General features: G+C 43.4%; 3 protein-coding genes across 3 annotated transcripts in view; 2 read left to right on the top strand and 1 right to left on the bottom strand.

Moving 5' to 3' along the window:
- Positions 1-2,904: 2,904 nt before the first annotated feature.
- On the top strand, positions 2,905-6,468 carry LOC311355766 (gamma-glutamyl hydrolase-like). The gene is made up of 9 exons (XM_084475585.1): positions 2,905-3,041; positions 3,151-3,259; positions 3,977-4,027; positions 4,314-4,398; positions 4,660-4,798; positions 5,051-5,157; positions 5,549-5,639; positions 5,720-5,854; positions 6,226-6,468. The coding sequence occupies exons 1-9, from the start codon at positions 2,960-2,962 to the stop codon at positions 6,348-6,350; spliced, it is 924 nt and encodes a 307-aa protein (XP_084331711.1). The 5' UTR covers positions 2,905-2,959; the 3' UTR covers positions 6,351-6,468.
- A 4,775-nt stretch (positions 6,469-11,243) lies between these two features.
- LOC311355518 (gamma-glutamyl hydrolase-like) lies at positions 11,244-15,344 on the top strand. Its single transcript, XM_084475277.1, has 9 exons — positions 11,244-11,465; positions 11,618-11,726; positions 11,820-11,870; positions 12,107-12,191; positions 12,761-12,899; positions 13,334-13,440; positions 14,174-14,264; positions 14,387-14,521; positions 14,939-15,344. Exons 1-9 carry the CDS (start codon positions 11,300-11,302, stop codon positions 15,058-15,060), a joined length of 1,005 nt encoding a protein of 334 aa, XP_084331403.1. The 5' UTR covers positions 11,244-11,299; the 3' UTR covers positions 15,061-15,344.
- Positions 15,345-17,285: 1,941 nt separating this feature from the next.
- Positions 17,286-20,101, bottom strand: part of LOC311355487 (A-type potassium channel modulatory protein DPP6-like) — a gene marked incomplete at its 5' end in the record, with an annotated part of 125,358 nt that continues 122,542 nt past the window's right edge. The window contains 4 exons of the mRNA XM_084475241.1: positions 17,286-17,839; positions 19,101-19,174; positions 19,602-19,674; positions 19,795-19,853. Of these exons, the coding sequence (XP_084331367.1) occupies positions 17,681-17,839; positions 19,101-19,174; positions 19,602-19,674; positions 19,795-19,853 (365 nt within the window). The 3' untranslated portion in view covers positions 17,286-17,680. The remainder of the gene's footprint in view (positions 17,840-19,100; positions 19,175-19,601; positions 19,675-19,794; positions 19,854-20,101) is intronic.

Raw genomic sequence — 20,101 nt, 5'->3', positions numbered from 1 at the left:
ACTACTAACACATTCAGCGAACGAACAGCGACTTGCAAGTCAGCACGTCAGCGACTCAGCGACTAGTTGGTGGGTCTGGGAGTCGAGTCTCGGAGAACGAACGAGAAGATCTGAAACGGGGAATCAGGGGTATTCCATCAACCAAGCTAAGCACAAAGCCAGGCTAATTTCTCTTAGCCTGGCTTCTTTCAGCTAGAGTTGCGGTCCATTAACGTGACTTAAAGACCGGGTAAACCAAATTCAGTATTTTTCTTCTTATCATATTAATTAGGCCTTAAATGTGTCCCTCAAAACATGTAAAAAATATTTTTCCCATTCATCATTTCCTTGAGGAGCTAGGCCTCAGAGAATGTTCTGTGTGCAGGTTTAAAATGGGCGGGTCTACATCGAAGACCGCGTTACGTAAAGCGGTCATACTCACATAAACCCGCCCCCTGCTGTCCATTTTCAGCTTTGAGATTGGGAGGGGCTGGACCTCTCCGGTGATGGGCGTGGTTTCCTGGCCTGCAGCGCACACGCCCCCACCGTCCTGAGCCTGGGGTTACTGCTCATTTTTCATCAACTTTGAAGCATAATTTTATATACTTCGCGATTTTTTTAGTCCTTCAAATTTGGCAGGGTGGTTAATAATATATTTTCCTGTGGTATTATAAACTCAAAACCCATAATTATTCTTGGTTTACCGAAAATTGTATATTAACACGCTCTATTAAATCCCAAGAAAGAAGACGCCATAGCTGCTCGAAAAACGTATTAACATTTTTTTTAAGTTGTTAAATAAGAGAACATCATTAGGCCTACACGGTTACATAAAATAACATAACAAGCAAAGACAATTGTTTTATAGCCATGATTTAAACGGCATGCAAGTTTCATTACATTTATTTATTATTATTATTTATTATGAGCACGATACATAACTACTGTCTGCTGCAAAAATCAGAGTATCCATAATATAAAGCATTTAACCCCCTATTGCATTTCTGGTTTTGACACATAAGGGTGTACTGTAGCCTATTATCCGCGCACTTCCATTATGAAGTCAAAGAAAGTCTCCCAATTGAAATGATTTGGTTTGTATTTGGTTCTGTGTAGCACAAAATAAGTCAGACAATCGTGCACGAGCATGAGCACGATGCATAACTAGAGCTGCGCACACCCCTTCTGAAGCCTCTCGCTGTCTCTCGTTGAAGATGACAAGATGCGCAAAAATATCTGTCAAATAACTATTAAAATAACACAAAATGTCCGCAAATGTTAGATATGATGTTAGGTAGACACGCTAAACTAACACAAGTTTGAGCAAACGTTGCAACAGGAAAGATTTGCGATCTCTGGACTCGACCGATGTTGTCTGTGTGTTTGCCCTAGCATATGATTGGGTGAAAACGGTTCAAATCTATTGGCTGATAAAATTGAGGGGAGGAGCTCATTAACGCATTAACAGAACGCGTGCCCAGAACGCGTGCTGAAACACCGGAACGCGTTCTGGGCACGCGGGCTGAAACGCCGGAACGCGTTCTGGAAAACCGGAACGCGTTCTGAGCACGCGTGCTGAAACGCCGGAACGCGTTCTGGAAAACCGGAACGCGTTCTGGCACGCGTGCTGGCGTTTCAGCACGCGTTTCATTGAAGTCGAATTGTGGCACACTCGGCTTGCCATAGAACGCGTTCTGGGCACGCGTGCTGAAACGCCGGAACGCGTTCTGGAAAACCGGAACGCGTTCTGGCACGCGTGCTGGAAAACCGGAACGCGTTCTGGCACGAGTGCTGGCGTTTCAGCACGCGTTTCATTGAAGTCGAATTGTGGCACACTCGGCTTGCCATAAAAATCAGCTTTGCGCCGGGTGCAAACTAGCGACACATGCGTCGGTGTAGAAAGTCAATTGCGCCGGGCGCAAGATAGGGCCCTTCTTCTGTTTGGCGCACATGGCTAATTTGCATACGTGCACAGGACTGTCGGAATGGGAACGTCGGACTGGCAGCATGTAACCATAACAACGGCTAACGTGTAACGGTAACGGTGGTCCCGTTAAAATAATGTCAATGAATCAGCTCAAGCCTAACATTATCTACAATCGTTGTTCTGGAACAAAATATAATACCGTTAGGCGTTAGCATCCAGTGGCGGAGCCAGACTTTTTTTCAAGGGGTGGCACGAGGGTGGCCGAGGCTTTATAGGGGGGTCCATATTGAATTGTTGGGGGGGCGACGCGATTGTCGGGGGGGGGGGGCTAAATAAGCCTAAATTGTTCTGTGCTGTGTCCTGATTGGCTGAAGATAAATAGCCACATCGTTGCGTTCTAAAACTGGACCTGGCGATTTGACATGTTCAATCTTTGGCGACTCCTTGCGACGACCAGTTCACACTGCTGCAACTTTTCCCCTGCGACGTTCTAAAACCGTCTCGTTGCAAGTCGTTGCGTTGCGAATCTTTGGTCTGAACTGGGCTTAAGAAGCCAACACGTACCCTAGCCAAATGGATAGACATATTTTTCTTTAGATGTTTTTAGACTTAAAAAAAAAAAATTGCAATGAGGAAGGCTACAGTGCATAATTACCTCATCCGTCGTTTGGCCTCTTCCATCTCGTTTGTGTATGAAGTACACTTAATTGCTAACAGTCAAAATGCCTCTACAAAAACAAAGCGAGTATCAGCTTAGCGCGGCGGTCGTCCATGTTTTCTGCTTACATCCTACTTCAAAGCCTGGAACGCTTTGAAGTAGGAGCTAGTACAGTTCAGGTAGGATAAGTCCCACATCCCACTGGTTTGGATGGGCTCTGGAACGCACCATTATAGCAGGGTCCGCGGGTGTAAATGTTGACTGGGGGGGGGGGGGGCGAGCACGGTCCTTACATCCGGATTGGCTGCTGACGGAATTTGAGCCCTTTCTCCCCGAGCAGGCTGAGTAACGGGTCCTGAAGCGGCTCGGCGGGATATCACTGCCCTCCACTTAACATGTTGGTGCTGCTTCTCTGCGTCTTGTCCGCAGGTCTACCTGCGCATTCCCTCGTCGTGAGAAATGATGCTCCGATCATCGGTAAGAAACTAAATATAAGTCGTTCTATTAGTAGGCTATACCAAAATAAAAGTGTTGTGAAAAAGTGTTAATTAATATATTTAATAAATTAATGTCCCTTCTTCTCAAGGTATACTGTCTCAGGAGACCCGTAGACTCCCGCCAAACATGACGAGTTATCTCGCCGCCTCTTACGTTAAATACGTGGAGTCCGCAGGAGGAAGAGTTGTCCCCATCACGTAAGTGTTTGGTTCTTTTCAAAAAGAAAGCAGTGAACTAGATTTAAACTGAATTCAAGGAGACGACTTGGCACGATGCCATGGGGGTTGGATGCACCCCATCTGTTGTAGACTACCACGGCCAGTGACAATTTTGAGGGAGGTGTGCATTATCTTTTGATAGTCGTGGATTATCCCTCATATAAACACTGGTAGGAATAGTTCACCAGTCTTTTCTTTCTAACTATAAATATTTTAGAGAAAGTCCTTCATTATGTTTTTTTTTGGACCATAGGCCTATAAAATGTAAGTAGTAGGTACAGTTCATATTTTGAAAATGTACAACATCAAATCAGTGAGCTGGAGAGTCACAGGTACACTACACCATTTCTATGGTATAATTTTGATTTATGAGTGAGAATGTTGGTGTCATTTTGACACCACTGTCACCACTGTGTTTTGGTTGAAATGTTGTTGTTTTTCTCTGAACATGGCCTACATGTAAACCATAATCAAGAACAACATTAACTGAACAGACTAAGACAATGCAAGTGTTCTTATCTTTCTAATTCATTTACTGCCAGGGTTAGGGGTTCAATTCCCATCTGGACCATGCAGAACTTTCACTGTCTATATGAGAAAAGTTTTTTAGCGGTGGACTGCAATTTACCCCATTTTTGTAGAATTGTCTGTAAAAAACATAAAATCTGATTAAGCTCAACCTTTTTTCTGCCACAGGATCAACCAGTCATTGGAGCATTATACAAGCCTCTTCAACTCCCTGAATGGGTAAACAAAGTCATTGTGTCTTAATCCCAACCCAGCTGTTAACAACGCCTAGAGGGGTTAAGTTACATGGTTTGCTGAACACCTAAATGTAATGTTATACACCAACATGAAAGAGTGGATTATCCAAAGCGTTTCGGTCTTGCATCTGAGCATGAAAAAGTACCGTCAATTATCTAAAAACAGAAGAAAATCAAACACTTCTTGGATTGTGACTGTTTGAGAATAGGTATTTGAGTATCTTACACCAAAATAATTGTTTATTAACTGTAACTGTACTTGTTGACAGAGTCATTTTCCCAGGTGGCGCGTCCAACCTTATCACATCGGGTTATGCTAGGTCTGCAAAGATATTCTACCAGCTGGCTATTGAGGTACAAAACTCAATACAACTCAAAGTACAAAGTACAATGCAATACAACAACAATGCACTATTTTGCTACATTCACCTTGACTACTGGCAATCAAGGGACGGTTGTAACATGTTAAAAAAACATTACATTTCACAAATTGTGTTTTGTTTTTGTCTGAGTACCGAATGCAATGCAGAATTCACCATCAAGTTCCCCCATCCAGCTTGCTTTAGAGCCAAGATGGCCGTAGATAGCCATTCCTGTATACGTTTTCCCTTTCAGGCCAACATCAGAGGGGACTATTTCCCCATATGGGGCACATGTCTGGGCTTTGAAGAGCTCACCTACCTGACCAGCGGGAGGCTGCTCCTCTCTCTCACCAACACCAGAGGAATACCTTTACCCATGGTCTTCACCAACGGTACAAACTTCACGGTTTCAAAACAACCACTGTGTACCAACAACCACAATATGTGTGTCTGCACTGCAGTCAGATACCATTTATCCTAAATAGCTGTTATTGTTGTTACATTCATTTATTCTCTCTACTGTCATCACCACACATGACGTATTTCCTATATATGTTTATTATGACCTTGCATTATATTTGCTTGAAATGCCCTTTCACTGTGGATCACAGTGTCATTTGGGTGTTATAACGGCTGACCTACAGATCCTCAGCAGAGCAGGATGTTCGGAGGGTTCCCACCAGAACTTTTGGATGCGATGGCCACCGAGCCGATATCCGCCCACGTCCACAAGTGGAGCGTCACGTCTGATGTAGGCCCTGTCACCATCTTTACACATATAATGCATTTTATTCAACCTTTGATTAAACAAGGTGATCTCATTGAGATAACTTAATTCTCCTCCTTATTTTTCATCCAGAATCCTCTACGTTAATCTGTTACTTAAGACCTCTGTGATAACCAGTTAAAATACTATTGCTCCATAGAGTGTACAGCCTAAACTTGTTTCTTGGGAAACAATACAGCCGATTCATTACCATGGTCCACATATTTTGGGTTACAAGCAAGTTTTCTTTCTTGTTTAATTTCAATAGTAAATAGTGATGTATTTTGTTGTTCTGTATATAAATGTGTGCCGTTATTCGCCAAGTCAGTCTCCATAAAGCTTTACAAAAGCTCATTGTTTGCGACTGCTGTTTCAGGTCTTTGAAAATTCCACAGAGCTGAACATGTTTTACAAAGTTCTCTCTGTAAACAGTGACGAAACAACTGAATTTGTGTCAACTATGGAAGGTAAGCACCACAGTCACGTGACCCACGAAAACAATGACCCAAACAGCCTCATAAGTATTCATCTCTTCTCCTCACACCAGCGTACAACTACCCCATCTACGGAACCCTTTGGCACCCTGAGAAGAACGCCTTCGAGTGGACCCGGGACTACATCCCCCACTCACCAGCTGCCATCAAAACCACCTTCTTCATGGCCGACTTCTTTGTCAACGAGGGTCAGAACAAGCCGCCATTTTGCTTTTAGGGTTGCTCAATTGAAACAAAACTTGGTGTCCATCCTTTTGAAGGCAGCATCATGTTATTTTGAATGAAGCTTAAACTAAGGAACAGTAACTTGAACAGGGTAATGTTTGTTTACAAAAGCATGAGAAAACGTTTGTTTACTTTTGATAGGTGGACTTCCTGTCAACACTCTGTATATACAGTTGTATGGTATATTCTAAATATGGGACTATAAGACTAGAGCAAGACCTCACCTTTTTAAAGTCTGTCCCAGCCTAATTGTGTCAAAGAACCCATTCCCATTATAACCATTGAGTGATCTCAAAAGCCTTTTACTTTTCTTATCTCGTTTGTCTTTATACAGCGAGGAAGAATTTCCACAAGTTCACCAACAAGACAGAAGAGGAAAGCAGACTGATATACAACTATAGTCCCGAATACTCCTCTCCCGAAGGTTCTGTGTTTGAGCAAAAATACTATTTCCCTTAAGATCTACATGCAGGCCTATTATACACCCCCATCTGAGCCACATAGTGCCCTGCCAGATGTAACCATTATAGATGAAAACTCTTTCATAAATTAAGCAATGATAAAAACTAAAATCACCATGTGGTTGTTTGTTGTATTTCTTGTATCCAGCTAGGAAGGTTCTCCATCTAAACAAATGGGCTGACTTCTACATGCACCATTAGTGCCAGTGGTGCAGGTTAAACATACCCGTGCGCACATACACACACGCAAACGCACACTCACACCAACCCAACCCAGCAGGTACACCAAAACATCGAGAGTAGACAAAAAAATCACAGAAGATGACCCAATCTGCTGGCACTGGTTTCAAGGTGATGACCGGTGCCAGCTGTACAATTCAGATGGAAAAGAGGGAAACAAGAAAGACAGTGGGAATGTTAGATAAAGAGAAAGAATCGTTGTCTTGGTCTTGAGGCCGATGCAAGAGGACCTTATGGATCTGGAAGTATTTACACGCTATTGTCCATTGAGTGATTTCAATACCAATGGAATCTAAATTACTTTGTTTTAACACTTTTAAACATGGTTACATCAGACTAACTTTTAATGAATGAAAAAGTAACTAATGTTTATTACACTGCAGAAGTTTGTTTTAGAATGGAACATAACATCTAAGTTGTCTGATCTTGCATATGAAACTTTTGCTTAAAGTTTAGCAGAAGTTTCATAACTGCATTAACAAATATGATCGTATTTTACTGACATATTTTATTATGCCCATGATATATGCTATTATATTAAAATTCTACAAAATTCTTAATATGCAATGATTGAAAGACTTTAATTTAAGTCGCCAGTCTAAAGATTACAAATGGCTTAAACAACAACATAATTAAAATTCCATTTCAATAGTCTAAAACTAGGACAATTCCGGTATTTTGAACATTGAGCCCCCTTTCTGGTTTGTCTAGGATGAAATAGAGTGGTTGACAAACGACATTTTAACTATAAGTCCTGTCTCGGGTATTTGGCTCATTTCGAATCGCCCCTGCCTGCTTCAGAATAGTGGTGGATTTCATGATTTGTTTGAATGAATCAGTTTGCGTCGGTCAGTTCGGCAAGAATAGTCGTTTGTTCGTTTGCATTTCCGGTAACGGTGAATCATGGTTCTCAGTGGCCATGTCCCAATTCAGGGGCTGCATCCTTCGAAGGACGCAGACGCGGCCGCGGACAATGGCCGCGCTTGTCTCCTAGCAACCCTGACAGCTGCGGTTCAAACCAGACAGCGGAGGAGAAATATGGAGCCAGAAATCATAATTTTATTTGTTATGTTTTATCTTTAATTGGAGGAGTGAGAGAAGATTCACCGCCGGGTGAAGAGGAAGAGAGGACGTTGGCTTAATGTCAATTCGTTTAACGTTATATGTCTAGCGTTAATGTCATTGAACTGTGACAATAAAGTTACATATTTAAAATGGTCCCAAACCCTAACCCTTACTTTTATATTAAAAAAAATGTTTTTACATAGTTTTGTCATTAAATATGTATTCGCTGCAGCTTCCGCTTCCGCTCTCTCCGCGCCATTTCTGAAAAATCCAACGCGCAATGAATCTTGGGATATGTTGGGCCGTGAAGGACCCACCCGGTGGGTCCTTCAAATCCGGGAAACGAAGGCTGCATATCTCGGCCGCATTTGAAGGACCCTTCGAAATGGGACAGCACTTGACGCGCCGCTGTGACGTAAGCGGTCTTCAAATGCGTCCTTCGAAGGATGCAGCCCCTGAATTGGGACACGGCCACTGAGTCGGTCAGACTCAGGTCCTCCCTCGTTCTCGTTCAAACGAATCACGAATGCACAGTTCTCAGCTGAGTCGGTCAGACTCAGCTCCTCGTTCTCCTCGTTCTCATTCTCAATACTAATTCTCAACATAAAGTGGTGAAACTTTTAACTGAGGAGTGCTTCATGGTCGGAATCAGGATGTTGCTGCTCGGCTGGCTCTCGTGACTTCTCAGTCCTCGAGTCTTCACCGCTAAACACAGTCAGTGAACGAACGGCGATTCGCGAGTCAGCGCAACTCAGCGACTAGTGGGTGGAGCTGGGAGTCGAGTCTCGGAGAACGAACGATACAAACGATACAAACTGAAATGGGGAATCAGGTCGGTTCGTTCATGTTAAAGAGTCGTTCGTTCAAACTGATTCGTTCACGATCAAGCCATCACTACTTAAGAATGGCTGGTGACGGGCATGACCAAAACTGTCCTTATGGTGTGTTCCAGATGCCTCGGACACCAGCCTTCCGAGTTTCTTGTGTTTCCTGTTTCATAGCAATTATAGCGTTCCTGTTCGTCTTTGTGATCGTGTCATTTCATTGGCTAGTCATTGTTATTGTTATTGTTAGCTACATTAGCCTCTTTAGCAAACCAGCTCGAAAACGGACAACACAACTTTACATTGTACTTCACGCACAGCAAGACCATGCAATGCATACATTGGTGACCGGAATAAAGTAGCAATGTAATCAAGTGTGTAAGAGCATTTAAATGACCAACGTGGTACAAATACAAAGAAAATTAAAACTGCGCGCAGTGATGAACGGGACCTCGTAACGTGCGCTTTTTTAAAACCGTGCAGTGATGAACGGGACCTCGTAACATGTGCGCTTTTTTAAAACTGCGCGCAGTGATGAACGGGACCTCGTAACGTGCGCTTTTTTAAAACTGCGCGCAGTGATGAACGGGACCTCGTAACATGTGCGCTGCCACGAGGTCCCGTTCATCACTGCGCGCAGTTTTAATTTTAATTTTTAGCGAATTCATGTAATCTGTAGAAGCAGATGAGATACATTCCCTAGGAAAATACATTCCCTAGGAAAATTTGTTGAAATACAAGGCGAAAAAGTGAAAAAATTCCATTCAAAATGGCCAACTTTGACGGCACGCCACGGACACGCCCTTCAACGTACAGTCACAAATAACACGGCGTTGGTTCAGCTCCATTTCATGACTGTACTGACCAATTGTGAAGCAGGTCCGATAAATTCCCTAGGAGGAGTTCGTTCAAATACAAGGCGAAAAAGTGAAATTTGCCGGTAAAAAAGTGAAATTTGCCGGTAAAAGTGCAAATTTAAAAAGAAAACAGCCGACTTCCGGTGGGTTTTGGGGCATGGGTCCAAGAGGCTTTTCTGTAGGTATTGTCATGTTGTACGTGCCTACCGAGTTTCATATATATTGGTGAAACGTGGCGCAGGGGCTGCTTTTTAAAGTTCCTGTAGGGGGCGCTACAAACATGACAAACACAAATTTTGGTATGTGAGCTACAGACACCAGTCTACACGTGTCCTGTGAATTTCATAGTCATAACTATTACGGTCTCCGCAGAGTGGAAGTTTGTAAAAATGTGACGAATTTTAGCCTATGGCGGCCATGTTGTTTTGCCAATCGACTTCATTTTACTTGAACAGTTGTAACTTTGGTCTCAATCAAACATTGCATCTATGAACTGTGGCGATTTTAGTGACAGGCCACGCCCATTTCAATGCCACGCCCCATTTGAAAATATGTTGACTTTATCTTGTTCAGAATTTGATTCTGAACAACTTTTGTTGTGGGGTCAACATCATAAGAGTCCAACTTGATGTTGATATGAGCAATTAACTATTTTGGCGTTTTAAGCCACACCACTTTTAGAACTCAATGGCTCATGGGTGCGTTAAACTTTATTGTACAGACTAATCCTTAAAAAAAATGTGGGATCCTTAGGCAATTTACTGTTTTTAACTAAATTCAAAATGGCGGGAAATCTGACCACCCGGAAGTGGTAGGGCACTTGAGCCAAATTTGTTCAGCATGAGGATGTGCATGTATGACCAAAGTTTCATGAGTGTAGGTCAAACCGGTGACGAGATATGCTTGTGTAAAGTTTGACATTTTGGCCAGTTGGTATAGCGCCACCTTTGGGCCAACCTGAATTTGACACATAGAATATCAAATTTTACAGCAGTCCCCACAAATGTGCCAAATAAAAATGAGTTTTCGTATATGTTCAGGGGGGGAAATGCAGTCGAAGAGGGAGGAAAAAAATGGGAAAATTTTGGTTGAAGCAAAAACAATAGGGACCTTGCAGTGTCCTGCTCGGTCCCTAATAAATGTCTTCACGGGCGCAGCCATTTTTGTTGAGAGCGTTGTCACTGAGCTCGGTCTACTCTCAGAATTCCGAGGGGGCCCGACCAGAAGGGGGCGTGCCTCTGAGAAATTCCGCAAGAAAGCTGGGAGATTTCCCGACTTGGCACTCGGAAGGCTGGTGTCCGAGGCATCTGGAACACACCATTATTTCGGAAGAAGGGAAGGTTTACGTAAAGACACGTAAGAGATTCCGAACCTCCGAGCTGTTTTGAAGGCGGCACAAGTATCGTAGCGAAATACAGTTTCCGGAAACAGACAGGGGGGCTGTTTACGTGTGGTTTTAGTCTTTTTGCTCGGTCCTAGCCCTACTGTTGAGACGAGAACCTAGCGAAAAGACTACATCCAAATGTACGAGCAATGAGTCTTCCAACAGAAATCAATAGGATTTACAAAATTCGATAAATGTGGAATAAAACACGACAGAAACTGTATTTCGCTACAATACTTGATTTGGAACATCAACGAACACCACTTACCACTCGTGGAGTTGCACATTTCTGACATTTTCTCGCCAGCCATTCTGAAGCAGGCAGGGGCGATTCGAAATAAGCCAAATACCCGAGACAGGACTTATAGTCAAAATGTCGGTGTCAACCACTCTATTTCATCCTAGACATCCCAGAAAGGCGGCTCAATGTTCAAAATACCGGAATTGTCCTTTAACTAACCCACACCTAGATATGACGGAGCCAAGAATCACATGATCTTGTTGCCGGAAGTCGATCGGGGGTTGCGCCACATCGCGGCAACAGCGGGTCGCCGATATGGAGTAAGATAGACTACTCATGGACGGTAAGGGTCTGCGTGGCATAATTGCTCACATAGTCGCAAAACCAAACATGCCCGTGTTGTTTTTCTGCGTTACGGTCGACATCTTCGTGTTGCTTTTCTGCGTTACGGTCGGGTCCGTATCTGGACTTTCCCTCAAGAGAAACGACGCTCCAGTGATCGGTAAGGAATAGGGCTTTAATGTAGTCCTTATGAGAAGTAGACCTATGAATGGTGTTTGTCGTCCATCAAACTACAAGATCATAATAGTCGTTATTAGCTTAATTCGCGGATTGAAAAGCAGTATAGAAATACATTGGAAGTTGTGTCTCCAGGTATATTGGCTCAGGAGTCCTATTCAGCCCCGCCAAACGTCACGTCTTATATCGCCGCCTCCTACGTGAAGTATCTGGAGTCAGCAGGAGCCAGAGTGGTCCCTGTGAGGTGAGTGGTCCGTGTCAGGTTCCCACGTTCATAGCAAACAAACAAACAAACAAACCGGTTGAACTTTAAAACTCAAGCCTTTCCCCCCAATAGGATCAACCAGACATTCGAGCAGTATAACAGTCTCTTCAATTCCCTGAATGGGTGGGTACATGCCTATTGAATAGAGTACTTACTTATGTCTTCACCCAGCTGTTATTTAGGCCTAGGTTAAGTAACACGTTTAGTGGAAGACTTAAATGTGAATAATACACCAACATGATGGAGCACATTATAATATGAGCTGTAACCCTTAGGTTGAGGCTATTTCAAATGAATCTAAATATATATATAATCAAAAATATATAAAACTAACAAATCTGTACTTCTAACTTTGACAGCATACTTTTCCCAGGCGGCGGGGCCAATCTTATTACATCAGGTTATGCAAGGGCCGCAAAGATCTTCTATCAGCTGGCGATCGAGGTACTCTACTCAAAGTACAAAGGCATGCTGTCACTGTGCTATCTATTTAGATATGTGCTACATACAAATACTATGTAGGTCAATTATGGCACCCTTTGCACCCCTAACCATCCCTGGAAAGAGGGATCCCCCACTCAAGGGACTTTTTTCTTGCCCATTGTGGGGCTAGGGTTAGGGTGTGTCATAAATATATGGCCTGTAATGCCCTGGGTGTAACAGGCTTGTAATGCCCTTTGAGCCTGCAACTCTGATTAAAAGCTATACAAATAAAATGGACTTGACTGCTTTGATATTTTAATTAGTTAATAAGTTATAATAAATGCATATAAAAATAACATACTTCCCTTAAAGCCCCTTTCTGTGTCACGACAGGAACAGGCTAGGGAAGAGAGACCGTAAAGTGGGTTGAAAGACAGAGGGAATGCCCTGTAGCGTAGGGCTGCAGGTCGGGATCTAAACCTGTGATTCACCACGAGGCGCAGTATGCCTGCGTGGTTGGTGCACCGTTGAATTACATAGTGGGGCCTATGATGTACAATGTTCTATGATGCAAATGTGTTGCCTTTCAGGCCAACTCCAGAGGAGACTACTTCCCCGTGTGGGGCACGTGTCTGGGCTTGGAGGAGCTCACCTTCCTGACCAGCGGGAAGCTTCTCCTCTCTGCCACCAACACCAGTGGCGTGGCTTTACCCCTGGTCTTCACCAACGGTAGGCTCCCCCTCCCCCATTCAAACAACCCCAAGGAACCAGCAGGGCTTCCAGTTTCTCGTTAAATGTGATTTGTGATTTGTGAGGTTAGGCTAGAATTTGGCCCAGGCTGGACAATTAAGTCAAATTATTTTCTATTTTATTATATACACATGGTGATGAGTATCACTTAGAGTGTATATGAGAACTAAACAAAAAATGATTGTGGTTATTAGTCAATATAACATAATTATAAGGTTCTGGGTTCAATTCCCAATGTCTGTAGCCGACATGAACATAGCCTAACCTAACCCCTACTTGCTTTCTAATGACATGTATCTGTATTCAGCTTGAAATAATTACCCTCAATGAGGCTTGCACTTTGTCATCGTGAATACATTAATTTATCACTATAATATATACGATTCTAAAGTATAGCTGCTTCTCCACTACAGAATCCAGGGTCAGCAAGCTGTTCAGCGGCTTCCCAGCAGATCTTCTAAAAGCTCTGGCCTCTGAAGCGCTAACAGAGAACTCTCACAGAATGAGCCTTGCAACAGAGGTAGGAGTCGAATCCTGACATGGAGACTGAAGCCTAAAATACAGCGCTGGCGGATGGCGCATGTCAAAACCGCCGTCCCTACTATTTTCAATAATAACCCCCACACCGGCGGCTAGACGTGTGGCAGCACTCGTCAGCGTGCCATCCCGCGACCCTTCACGCCACTGTCCTATTGCCCAGCGTCGCTGCCCCTGAAAAGGTGCTTTTTTAAAGTTGAAAGTTGACAAGTTTGCATGCCTGGGTCTTCCTGTGGACACTGCAGCACGATGCTTCCTATTGGTGCTAGGGGCGGCACTTGATGTGTGTCATTGACACGCCGCGGCACTGCGGCACTGGTGGGTTTTAGCCTTCAGCCAGAGGATGGGGGTTCGAAACCCAGTGTCCGCAGCCTAGCCTGCAGACCTTCCTGAGCACCATGCCCTAAACCCTACCTGCTTATTGCTATGACGTGTATTCAACAATAATTCACAGCATTTTGTCTTCTCAATGAATTAAATAGTAGAATGTCAGTGATCAGTACAGCCAAACTACAACGGTTAGAGGTGTATACCTCATGGAGTCTGAATGTTGCAGTTCAAACCGAATATTTAAGCCAAATGTTGAAAGATTATGGTTTCATTTTGTCTGTGAGACCGAATGATTAATTAAAGGAAAAACCGAAAAGTTTTTTTTAATTTTAGCGTTAAGTTTGTCTGCCCCGTCTCATAAAGCAGTTGAATTCTGTCTGTTTCAGACCTTCAGAAATAACCCTGAGCTGAGCAAATTTTACAGAGTTCTCTCAACCAACAGCGACGAGCAAACAGAATTTGTGTCAACTATGGAAGGTAAAAACACAGTCACGTGCCCCATCTGCGAAAACAAAGACCTGAAAATTAGCCTTAATTTTTAAGCATATTTGAATGCTTCCTGTGCGCTAAACGTACTTATCTCTTTGCCTCTTCGGCAGCGTACGACTACCCGATCTATGCAACCCAGTGGCACCCTGAGAAGAACGCCTTTGAGTGGACCCGGGACTACATCCCCCACTCGCCAAACGCCATCAAAACCACCTTTGTCATGGCCGACTTCTTTGTCAACGAAGGTCAGAACAAGCAACCATTTTGCGTTTACTCGCTCGATGAGCGCGTCGTGCTAATGAAGGCCTGAGGAACTCAGTTTACCTTGATCAGCTGTCAGGCACCAAGCAAAGTCCCAACGGTTCTCCACATCCATGGAATGAGTCATAAAAATTAACTGCTTTGAAAACATGAATTAACCTTTGATCGCTATCTCCGTTCTCCTCCCATATGATTTGAGTTTTCATTTGTCAACAAAACGAAAGACATAAGCAGTCATCTATATTCCAGGAACTATGGTACTGTAGGGTCTTCGTAATTGTCTTGAAGAAAGAGAGACATGTCCATTTTGTTTCCTCCCATTATATAAACTGACCAATGATCAGACCAGTAATCAGTGAAATCTGAAATGTTCTCTTTCTTGTTTTGTTTGTTTTTTACAGCAAAGAAGAGTTTCCACAAGTTCGCCAGCGAGGTGGAGGAGCGTGATGCCCTGATATACAACTACACCCCCCTGTACACCAAGGCTAATGGCTCTTCCTTTGAGCAACTTTACTTCTTCTAAGATATATGTACATATCTGGGTATAGGATGGTGTGGTGGCCTGGGCCTCCCTCACCCCCAGCAGAAAGGTTCCGGGTTTGATCCCACAGTTCTGTTGGCCCGACCCGTGGGCTTCCTGAAGCAAGATGGCGACCCCTACCTGCTTTTTATTGACGTGAACATCTCAATCCACTTTGGATGAAAGAGTCTGCTAAATGACTTGATAGTTAGCTGATATGTACACCACCCGAACAGACCAGAATGTGCCAGATGGGATCTAAATAAATACAAATAATTTTTTAGATACTTACATGCCTGCTTCTTATAAAAACAAACTTCACGACCGGTTGTGGCTTCTCTTCAGCGGTGCGGGGCAGTGCCCGCGGGAAAGGCACCAAACAGAGCAGTCTGAACAGAATGAACGATGATAAAATATTTTTTTCCTTTTATTCTAACATTGACCTTCATGCTGCATTTCTGCCGTTCTTCCATCCCCGCTGTCTTGTTTGAACGCCACAAAGAGCGTCTATTAAAAGTCCTTCCGCCGGCGACACGAGAGAGTCCAAAAGAAACAGACGTGGTTCACATCTCCAGAGTCTCATTTCCTCAGTTAGGCCAAGGGTCTGCGTTCTGGGAGACGGCACTGAAAGCGTAAACGTCCCCAAAATGCCGTATGCACAAATAACACTCCATGGACACCAGTTTTTTCAGTTCTTTTCTTTTTCTAGAATAAAATATTTGAGTAACATTTACACATCAAGCAGATGAAAGTGGGGACCTCAAATCATGGTACTACCAGGGAGGGGGCAGGGGCACATTCAAGATGTCAAAATGTCTACATGGAAAGTTTGGAAACATAGGCGACCAACGATGTTACTGCAGTTGACTGCTTTACACATGCAGCGAAAACAATGGAAAGAAGCATTCAAATAAAAATTTAAAAAACAAAGACCCCAAAAACATTTATATACACATATAAAAAGTAAGCAAACACCATTTTGTATGATGGCCATTATATTTCTTGTCCAACTGTCAACCCCCTCCTCTTTATACACAATGGGCTATCTTATATGTAGTGTTAATGCTAGTGTCTGGGCTCAACTGATTCTCCGTGGTGAGTTGGGCCAGATCGTGTGACTCAGCCTTAAGGGGAACTTAATATGTAGCTTCTATACGTGGTGGATATGCATGACTTGTAATCAATATTGTACCCATTTGTTAAGGACAACAATGCATGCAGATATGCTATGTGTTTGTGTAGCGTTGCAGCTAACAGGCCCACAATGAAAGAGATTGTGGGAATATAGCAGTAGTTCCTTTACGTGTTTGTCGTTGATAGCACAGGATAATTTTCAGCCCCCCCCCTGCCCTCCCTCATATTTCATACATTATTCTTGGAAAACGTTTCAAAATATATTTCTTACATTTACATAACTTAAGAACAGTTATGAAAACCAAACATAACTGTGTGGTATACATAGTTTGGGAACCACTGGCTTGCGCCACACACTTAACAAGGAACTAGGAACTTCTTGTATGGAATGGCTGATGAAATATGCTCCAGCGATGACCTTCTGAACCTAGAAAGAAAATGTGTTTGCATGTTTCTCGGAGGGAAACTGTTTCAAAAGTAAGGCACAGTGACCTACAAAACAAAAAGTTCATGCTTTGTTGACACCAACAAACCAAAGTAAAAGCGGTTTAAAACGCCCATGAAATGATTCATAAAATAACAACCTCAGAAACGTGATTGAAACTTTGGACTGATCTTATTGTTTTTTTTACTCCCAAACTTTTTTTTTTGACAGTTGGCATTTCCGTCAACACTGAAACACAATAACGAAACTACGCAGTTATACGAACATGGAGTGGAAACATCGGTATACCAAAAAGGAAAAAAAGCCAAGTATTTTTTTTTTGTTTGTCAGTGTGCTAATTTACATACCGTAAGAACAAGAGACATAACCACAGTCCGACATCAAAGTTCTTGACAACTTTAAAAATAGCAAGGTTTTCCAGTTCCACCACTGGACGTGTCAATCAGTTTCCTTATCTTTGCTCAAATAGAGGATCCATATTGACAAAGTTTGTGCTCGAAAAGTTTAAAGTTAATTTCTTTAGTTTAGCCATCAGACCGAAGTCCTGACTGAGCGGAAACTGATCTCTCTCTCTCTCTCTCTCTCTTTCTCTCTCTCAAGTGAGTTGATGCGGTGGTCTTCATCCCGATTGTGTGAATCAGACAAGCGGAGGCCGAAAGATGCTAACTCATCTGGAACTTAAGTGTAACTGTATTCAGCTGAATCCACCATGGGTCGAGATTCGTTGGTGGATTGGGGGGGGGTTGTTTTCTGGAAGTCTGTGCAGTGCTATTAAAGAGAGAGAGAGAGAGAGAGAGAGAGAGAGAGATGGAGAGCGAGGGGAACGACGGAGGGTGGACGTTGGTGTAATTGGCCGTCTGCTGCTGTAACTGGCAGTCTGAGGAGGGACAAGGTGACAGGAAGGAGCAGAGCAGGATGAAGGGGGCGAGGGTTTGGGGGAGAGGGTGTTGCAACTGGTTTGCGTGATGTGGAGGTTGGTCTGGGAGTCGTGTGTGGTGATGTCGAGGGGTGGGGGGGGACCAAAGAGGAGGAGTGCGGGCAGGGCTAACCCTCGTCTTCGCTCTCCTCCTCCTCCTCCTCCAAGGTCTCTTCGAACAGCTTGTCCGGTAGCCTGAAGCACTCCTCGAAAAAGTTGACCAGGGATTGGCTGAGGTGCAGCCGCGTGGCGTCCCCGGGAAGGAAGTGGCCCTCGTCCGGGTAAATCTGAGGGAAACATGTGTGTGAGTGGTGCGTCTTTTTCCGGCGTGCCACATGGTCTCCAGCCAGGGATCCCCAAACTTTTCATGCCGTGACGCTGTGGAGGACTTGGCCCAGGACCAAACTCATTTTGTACATTTCCCAATACTGTGTATTATTATAATTATTATATTATTCTTAAAACGTCATTAAACGTATTAATGATGAAACAAAACAGACAAGACATCATTTGACCCACTTGGTCCCCTGTTACAACACACTCGTAGATCCTGACCCACCATTTGAGAACCAATATTCTACACTAACAAACGGATAGATCCAGGCGGCCGGAGTGGCCCAATACAAAGGAAAATTGCCTATACCTTTTTTTTTTTGCTAGAAAAAAATGAGTACTTCATTGTTTTATTCAACACTTAGTGCAATTTTGTTTTTTGTTTCATGCTATAATTAAATGTCTGTCCATTGGGCACCAATTGCACTCCGAACCATCCATGGAAGGAGCGATACCTTATTATGTTTGTATAACAATTACAATTTGTTATCAATGGGACCATGAAAGTTACTTTCTATAGCTTAACCGATGCGATGTAAGTACTTCATTCAATTCATTTCATGCATATATATATATATATATATATATATATATATATATATATATTTCAAGTTTCAAGTTTTATTTATCATGTACATATATATACATACACCAAAATATAGGAATGCCTTGTCCAAGAACAAATGTTATACAACAACCACAATGAAAGGGTTAGCACTAACCCTAAATCTACTTAGATGTTCACCCTGCAGCTCCCATTTGGCACATCTGTCAGCGTAAACACTGTGTGTGTGTGTGTGTGTGTGTGTGTGCGTGCGTGCGTGCGTGCGTGCGTGCGTGTGTGTGCGTGCACGTGTGTACATCGACGCATGTGCATGTGATTGAAGTAACTGAACTATGGGCCTGTGATAGCCTGTGCAGGAACAATACCCGTTGGTATCAGACACTAAAGGGATTATCTCGTTGTCTAATGCAGCTAATCCCATTATGTGGAGGGAATGCTTTGTGTTGGGTAATCCTGAGGTCTGCGTGTCGGATCCTTCTGGGTCTGAGGATAGAAGACGCACTGAAACGCATCGAGAGCACGAGTCAAGTGTGGAAGTGTCAGGATTTCCGCGCATTAGGACCTGAGAGCTGGCTGCAGGTGTCATGGCTGGTGCAATGCATGGAAGTGTTGCGTTGTTTCACTGTAGTGGGCTGTGAAGGGTAACTTACCTGTAACGTATAGTTTGCCCTTTCACTGATAAGCTGGGCGATGAATTTGGCTGTATGCTGAAAATGGACTTTTTCTAAAGACAAAATCAGAACATAAACAATACAATGATGTCAAGAGGAAATATCAAGAAAGGTATGCTTCATTGTCAGAGTCGCAGCAATCCTTTATTCTTATCTTTAAAGAGCCCCTATTTTACCACCAGTTGCGAGGTAACCATTACCAGCCATTTCATTTTAAATACACCCCATAGGGACAGGAGCTGGAGTGTCCAATCCGATGCATAACGGATAGTCCAGCTGGTCCACTGGGTAGGGTCCAAGGCTGATCTACCCATCATGTATCTGGGTGGACACTCACACTTGAGCTGTCAATATGGGGGATTCTGTAAGTTCTTGTAATAGCCAATCAGCATCACACCTGGAGGAAAGATAGGTCCCTTTAACATACTTTAACTGAACAAAACATGCCATGATGAGAGGCCAGCTAGTGTCCCGCCTTACCGTCGGCGGTCGGGTGGACAATGAGAAACCGTTTGTCACTGAACTGCGATGCTCGATGGCCCAGATTTGTGTTCTTCACCATGGCGATGTAGGAGTGAAAGATTGACACAGTTCATTATGGGGTGGATATAGCGTTAGCGGCTAACGGGAGTAACGTGTTTATTTATTTATTATTCAAGGAGTGTTAGGTTACCGTGTACGCCCTGGGGTCCGGCTTGGGCAGGCCGAGGTACCGCTCGGAGAACGCAGAGGCTGCAAGAGAAGAGAAGTGAGGTGTTTCAAGGTTAAACGATCATCATGTATCATAAATATAATTTTCAACATATTTGTTCTCTCTCTCTCTCGCTCTCTCTCTCTCTCTCTCTCTCTCTCTACTTATTGTTATTCGCTTTCAACAAAAGTGTCTGCTAAATGCCCAAAATGTAATGTCTGTTGAACATCTTTTGCTATATATTATACTATACTGCTATTAACTTATTTTTCTTTAATATATTTTTTGG

Source organism: Micromesistius poutassou (genome assembly GCF_964030765.1).
Source record: "Micromesistius poutassou genome assembly, chromosome: 11".
Taxonomy (NCBI): Eukaryota; Metazoa; Chordata; class Actinopteri; order Gadiformes; family Gadidae; genus Micromesistius; species Micromesistius poutassou.
Note: the sequence above shows the minus strand (reverse complement) of the source record. Positions and strands in the feature narration are given on the sequence as shown.